General features: G+C 45.6%; 1 protein-coding gene across 1 annotated transcript in view; it reads left to right on the top strand.

The window, feature by feature from the left end:
* Positions 1-1,937: 1,937 nt before the first annotated feature.
* KDM6A (lysine demethylase 6A) overlaps positions 1,938-6,655 on the top strand; it is a 197,883-nt gene continuing 193,165 nt past the window's right edge. Inside the window, exons 1-2 of the mRNA XM_037729060.1 lie at positions 1,938-2,465; positions 2,677-2,740. Coding sequence (XP_037584988.1) covers positions 2,305-2,465; positions 2,677-2,740 — 225 coding nt within the window. The 5' untranslated portion in view covers positions 1,938-2,304. The remainder of the gene's footprint in view (positions 2,466-2,676; positions 2,741-6,655) is intronic.

The raw sequence follows: 6,655 nt of genomic DNA, 5'->3' as shown, positions 1-6,655 counted from the left end.
TCCAGGTCTGCCTCACTCCAACTCCCACCCATTGCATCCAGTCTTTGTAGTTCTATTACCTAGTAATAGCGGGAAGAAAGGTGTTGAGGAGTGAGGAGTGGGCACCCTTATAATCCTTGAAAAGGACCTGAGTCAGGACTGTCAACTTCAGGGAGATGGTCAAATACCAGCAAAATTTCTATCTCTGCTTGTCCAAGTCTCTGTGTGTGTATGTGTATGAGACAGAGTGCGAGAGTGAGTTAGTAGGGTGAAAATTCCATTGGCTTTGAATGTCACCATTTGCGACAAAGTTAACAATGTATTAGTTTAACCGTAGAAAAGATTTGGCTCTCTGTACACACTCATTCAAGCAAAATGGAATATCATTAAGAATGGGAAAGGTGTTTCAGAGGAAGTAATTAAACATGAAATATAATCTATACAAAACTACAAGTTTGTTCATCTAGTTACTAGTCTCAGGGGAACAATTTAAAACACTGCAAAATCAGTTGGGATTCCCATAGCTTCCTGCTGAATACTGGAATTACTGGGTCAGCACTAAATTGTCCTCATATTTTGAAATCCAAGTTTAAATACATCTTTTTTATTGGTTACAGATGGAAAACCTACTGAAAATATACAAAACTCCGTTTATAAAGAGAATCATGTCTTTATATGTCCATTAACTTTTTCCTATCCCTGTTATAAGACATAGCTTAGTAAATCTGCCTTTTGAGAAGAGTAGTCGAAAGAAGGCCTGTTTTTTTTTTTCTCACTTATACTAAAGATTAAAAGCCAGATGAAAGCCTTTCCCCTGCACCTGAGAGACAGAACAAGAAACTGTTAACGGATGTCTAAGGGTTACAAACCTGCAGGTTTTGGGGGACAGAAAGGCTTTACTGGGCCACCAGCTGTGATGAGAATGTAATTATGTGTTCTTCCAGGTCTGTCCACAAGCAGCCCCTACTTTTGTAAGGCTCCACTGAAAACAGGGCAATAGAACCCAACATTCTGGAGATCGCGAGTAACAATTTCTGATTGCTTTTTCTTGTAAGGCTGTAATGAATTACTGATAAGACACAGGGTAAACACAGCACGAAAATTTGGCCCCTAAGTGCCGCCGACAGACCTTTGGCGGTGGGGAGCCATGGTCGGCGACCCAGGCCCCGCGGGCGACTCTTCATTCCCTCCAGCCTGGGGCGTATGGGTGGGGGTCAAGAGAGCCTTTACCCCTTCACTTTCGGCGCGGGTGAGGTGATCTCGGCTGCCAGCGCAGGTCTGGCCTTGGGCGGCACCCGGGCCGCGGGACACGGGGCCGGCAGCCGCTCCCCGAGCGCACTCCTTGCGGAGGCCATTATTTCCAGCTGTGCCAAAAGTATGAGCCTTCTTCGGAGGGCAGAGGTTTAGGGCCGTGCGCCGCCTCTCGGCTACGCGACCTGTACCAGGCCCTGTGGGGTCCCGGGACCCCTGGAGCGCGCGCGGGACAGTCGCAGCCGCAGTCTGGGCCCACATCAGAGCTTTCGGGAAGGCAAAGGCCGTCCCTGGCGTCTTAGCTCGCTGCTCGCGCCCGCGGCGGGCGGTGCCGGACCTCGCCCTTCCCCACTACTCCCCTCCCCCGCCCCAGCCCGCCGCGGTTCCCGAGGTGACACGGCCCGGACCCTCCATTCTCTGCCCCAGTGTATTTAACCAGCACAACCTAACAGGAAGCTCCCTCTAGGTGACAACCCTTCCCCCGACAGACGCGCCCAGCAGCCAACCACCGGCCAGAATTGGCCTGCGTCCCGCTCCCCTCTCGGTGGCGGCCTCGGTGGGCGGGGCTCGGACCGCTAGCAAGTTAAGTGGAGCCACGGCTGACGTGAGTCAACAAAGGTCACGTGAGGAGTGCCGGCCGCGCCGATTGGTGGCGCCAGCCGGGCGGGGAGGGGGGGTCACGGCGGCGGCGTGGGGTTCGCTGTGTGACACAATTACAACAACTTTGTGCTGGTGCCGGGGAAGTTTGTGTCTCCAACGAATCCCCCCTGTGCTCCCCAGCCCCGCGCGCTCCTGCCGTTCCCGCCGTCCCCGCCCGTGGCTGCCCCTTGCCCAACCCCGCGATGTGACCCTACAGCCTATAACCGCCGCTGCCGACCCGGGGGCTCCGCAGCCCCTGCCACCGCCGCCTTCACCGCCGCCGCGTTGGGATTTTTCGTCGCCGCCGCCCGCGGCGGAGGAGGAGGCGGCGATAAAGTTGGTGTGCTGGTCCCGCGCGCAGATTGGGGGCGTCGTTGCGGGCCCCGGTCCGGGGGGGGGGTGTCGGCGTTGGAGTTGTGAATTCGCTGCGTTTCCATGAAATCCTGCGGAGTGTCGCTCGCTACCGCCGCCGCTGCCGCCGCCGCTTTCGGTGATGAGGAAAAGAAAATGGCGGCGGGAAAAGCGAGCGGCGAGAGCGAGGAGGCGTCCCCCAGCCTGACAGCCGAGGAGAGGGAGGCGCTCGGCGGACTGGACAGGTACGGGCCCCCGTCACTTGCTCGGTCGGCTCCGGACGGGCAATAGCCGCTCTCCCTGGGGGCCCGAGTGCGGCTTGTCTCTGGCGGCGGCGGGGCGGGCACCTCGGTTTGGCGCTCTCCGCGCCGCCTCCGCCGGGGCTTCGGGCTCGGGCAGGGACGGGTCGGTGGTGTTCCCGGAGCGGTAACAAGCAGCCTGTGTCTCTTCCCACAGCCGCCTCTTCGGGTTCGTGAGGTTTCATGAAGATGGCGCCAGGACGAAGGCCCTACTGGGCAAGGTAAGGCAGCCGTGAGTCGGAGCGCGGACAAGGTCTCCCCGGCCGGCGCCGCGCTCGCCCCGGGCCCCGTGGCCGGGTCTGCGCTCTTTGTGACCGCGGACGATGGCCGAGGGGCTTCCGGAAAACGATTTCCTGCCTCTGCTCTCCCCCCACCCCTGGGTACCCCGCTTGCTCCCTTGCGAAATCGCTCTTTTCCTCTTGTAGCTGGAGGAACTGAGATGGGATCGCTTTGGGGCTGGGCTCCACTGGGTCGATAAAACTGCTTGCTATTTTCTAGCTTTTTGGGGGTAGGCCAGTGATCGTCGAGGTGCCTATTTAGGGTCAAGGGATAGTGAATGTGCTCAGATCTCTCCAAATTTCGAACTTAACTTGCCTCTCACGGGTTTAAAAAAATTCTTTTCCTTCAAGCAGGCTGTTCGTGATGTCTACTGTTAACCAAATGTTTCAGGCTTTCTTGTGTCCCCGCTCCCAGAAGGGGGAAGTTGCACGGAGTTTAGGTCGGTGAAGAGTTTGCATTGGGCTGTTGACATGTATCTCGATTGAAACGTGTGTTACCTGAAGTTAGGTGACTTGTTTACTTTTTGGGTCTTTTTGGCATAGAAATACCGTAATTATTTGTGAATGTGTTCTCTTCCTAGAGCCGCATTTCCTGTGTGTCTGTCAGGGGAGACTGGGGAGGATTCGGGGTGTAGTCTCTGTTTATTTGTGTGGAAAGTTCTTGGCACTGTCATTTAGTTAAGTAATGGCTGCTCCTATCGGCCCAAGATGGCGGGACAGGGTGGGAGGAGAAAGTGAAGGGGGGGGGTTTGGGGGAGGGAGTAGAGGTAAACATGGAAATAAATAGTAGCCGTGAATAAGCCTTTCCTTCGGAGTGTGTAGCTCAGTGGTGTTTAAAAAAAATTACCCAAGATTATTTGCATATAGAGTTCTTGTACCTTTCACAAGCTTGGAAGCAGCATGCATAAGCCTGGTAAATGCTTATCAACCTGTAGCACATTTAGTTATCCATCCGTAAGCTATTGAACAAAGGCTGGAGTCTCAATCTGTATGCATCAGTTTATATTTCCTGACCAAAATCTGATTTCGATGATATTTGCATACTTTCTTCGTAATTGGGACCTTGAAAGTTGGAGTGTGTGCTATAGGTGTTGTGTCCCTTAGACATTTTCTTTTCTAGCTGAGATCATAGCTTTGCATTTGACACCTAGCTTTATTGTTGCAGTTGAGAGGGAAGTTGGGAATAAGTCTAACATTTTATTAAGTTGATTTTTTTTGTTTAGTTCTGAATTTTTATCTGTAGCTTGGTTTAGCAGAGTCGTTAATTTTTATCTGTAATTACACTTTTGTTTTTACTTAAAAGTGATTATAAGGAGTTTTATTGCATATAATGATTAGAAAACTAAATGGAAATAATGCTTTTTAGTAAGCCCGACCCCTTTGACCAATACAGAAAACTTGAATTAAACTTTGACTACGTAGGTTTTAATTGGCTTCATCACAATTACTGCTGTAAAAATGAACGGTGACTAGCTCTGGAAAGATTTAAGTGTCAGTAATTGTTGGTCTCCTGCCTTAAAGGTTTTTTTTTTTTTTCTCACAATCTGAGTATTTAAAACATTTTATTTAAAAATATTTGACTACTGTCAAAGTTGTCATTCTAAAAGATTAAACAAATGATTTAAATTTAAAGAGCTTGTTTTGGAGGGATTAATGCTAGTCTGACATGGGCTGATAAAATTGCTTGCAAAGAAAATTCACTTGGAAAAGTTTGGCCAAATTGATTGCTTTTGGTTATGGTGATGAAAAAATAAATGGAATCTAATGTTTTATGTTGAGAATGTGTAAAATGCTAGTTAATGATTTTATGTCTTAGAACACTCGTATTCAGACAGATTCATGGTGAATAGTGCTTAACGTTGGATTTCAGATTCTAATATTAAACCGTGCAATTATGCACTAACGAGTTTAAATTTTAAAAAATTAACCATTTTCAAATATTTTTGGGAAGTTGTGCGTTACTTGATGTTTGAATACAACATCTTAAGCATGAAAAACTTGTGAGGCTTCACTGTGTTTTGGGGGCTTCATGATATATAGGGTAATTTGATAAGCGATTAAGTAGTTTGTTGAACTAAAGAAAATAAATCTTCATTGCTTCAGACTCAGTGCTTGTGACGTCCTACCTGCTTAGGCCAAGATTCATCAGCCTTAACGTTAAAATAAAGCATTCTGTAATATGTGCTTGCAGCCGCATGTAGCTCTTGCTTGCATCTTTGTGAGCCTGAACATACCAGTGGAGTGTGTAATGTAAAGCTTGACATTACATAACTTCGCACCCTCTGTTTGAATTGGATTCTGAATGAATTGAATGAGCTGGAGTCCTGCTATAGGATATATTGAATTATTTAGTTTCATCCTCCTTTTAACAGTCCTCGAAGCAGTCTTTCTTTATATTTTATGGAATGTTAAGCTATGTTGGTTTCAGAATTCTTATTCTCTGAAAGACTTAAGAGTTGGCTTTTCTTTACTGGGCAGGTTCAGGCTACTTACCTGAGGGCAGATAATGGAATTGAGTGACTCCCAGAACTCCCTATTTGCTTTGGTTTTTGTCCTGCCACCCCCCCCCCACCCCATCCAATTTAGTCTGCACTTTTTTCCTTTCTGGCAGAAATTTAGCAATTACTGCTTGTTTTCAAAAATTCTTATTCCTATGTATTATTGGATTTTCTTTCAAGTTTTTAAAATTCACATTTGTACGTTAAGAAAAAATAACTCTTGACCTAAAAGCTTTAGAAAGTTTAAAGCATTAAATACGTTTCTCTTACTTGCCCTTTAACGTATATACACATACATGTATATTCCTTTTCCAGGTGTGAGGATAGTTTATCCAAACCACTGATTTTTCGTCATCGCCCGAATACTTTTGTCAGATTCAATTATATTAGAGTTGTTGAAAGAATTTTTTGTTTGTAGGATGGCCATTTGATATACAATGCCTGGGGTTTTGGATTAGAAAAATAAAGTAGTTAATACAATGTATTTTTTGTTGGTAATGCCTTTAGGGTTGTAAACAGCTAGAGCTTGCGTAATCAGAGTTCTTGTAATATAGTGTGATCTCTAACAGTTTGTTTTTGAATGCTGACCCTTGATCTTCTGGTAATGTAATAATTCAAGATTCTTATTTTTAAAATTTCAATGGAGTTATTGAAAACTAAGAGAAATATTTTAACAAATTAACTTGTGACTTTTTTAGTACATTTTTGAAAACCTTTTGGGTTAATTTTTTTTTTTTAAGTAGGGTAAGGATTTGAGTTAAAGTAGAATGTATAAGAATATATACCATAAATGTAATAAGTATAAATATAGTAGTACTGCCAAGTATAGTTATAGTAATAACATAATGCTAGAGGACCGGGGAATCTTATCTGTGTCAGGGAACTATTACTAAAATACACAGTTTCGAAGTGTCTTATTTTTAAGTTTTTCTTAAATATCTTACTGGAAATTTTTTTTTATAGTTCTATTAATAGAAAGATTATATAAAATACTTAAGTTATGGATTTTATATCACTTAAAAATATGTTGTTTTTTTCCTAGGATATGTTAGCATTAAAATGGTGTTTTTAATTTTTTTGATAATGGAAGTAGTTTAAGTTCCATTGAAACATATTTTCTTTTTTCTTGGAAATGGAGTCTTGCTCTGTTGCCCAGGCTTGAGTACAGTGGCACCATCTCGGCTCATTGCAGCCTCTGTCTCCTGGGTTCAAGCAGTTCTCTGCCTCAGCCTCCCAAGTAGCTGGGATTACAGGCGCCTGCCACATGTCTGGCTAATTTTTGCATTTTTAGGAGAGACTGTGTTTCATCATCTTGGCCAGGCTGGTCTTGAACTTCTGACCTCATTATTTGCCCACCTCA

Source organism: Cebus imitator, unplaced genomic scaffold (assembly GCF_001604975.1).
Source record: "Cebus imitator isolate Cc_AM_T3 unplaced genomic scaffold, Cebus_imitator-1.0 Scaffold289, whole genome shotgun sequence".
NCBI lineage: Eukaryota > Metazoa > Chordata > Mammalia > Primates > Cebidae > Cebus > Cebus imitator.
The sequence above is the reverse complement of the archived record's forward strand: the minus strand, read 5'-3'. Positions and strand labels throughout refer to the sequence as shown.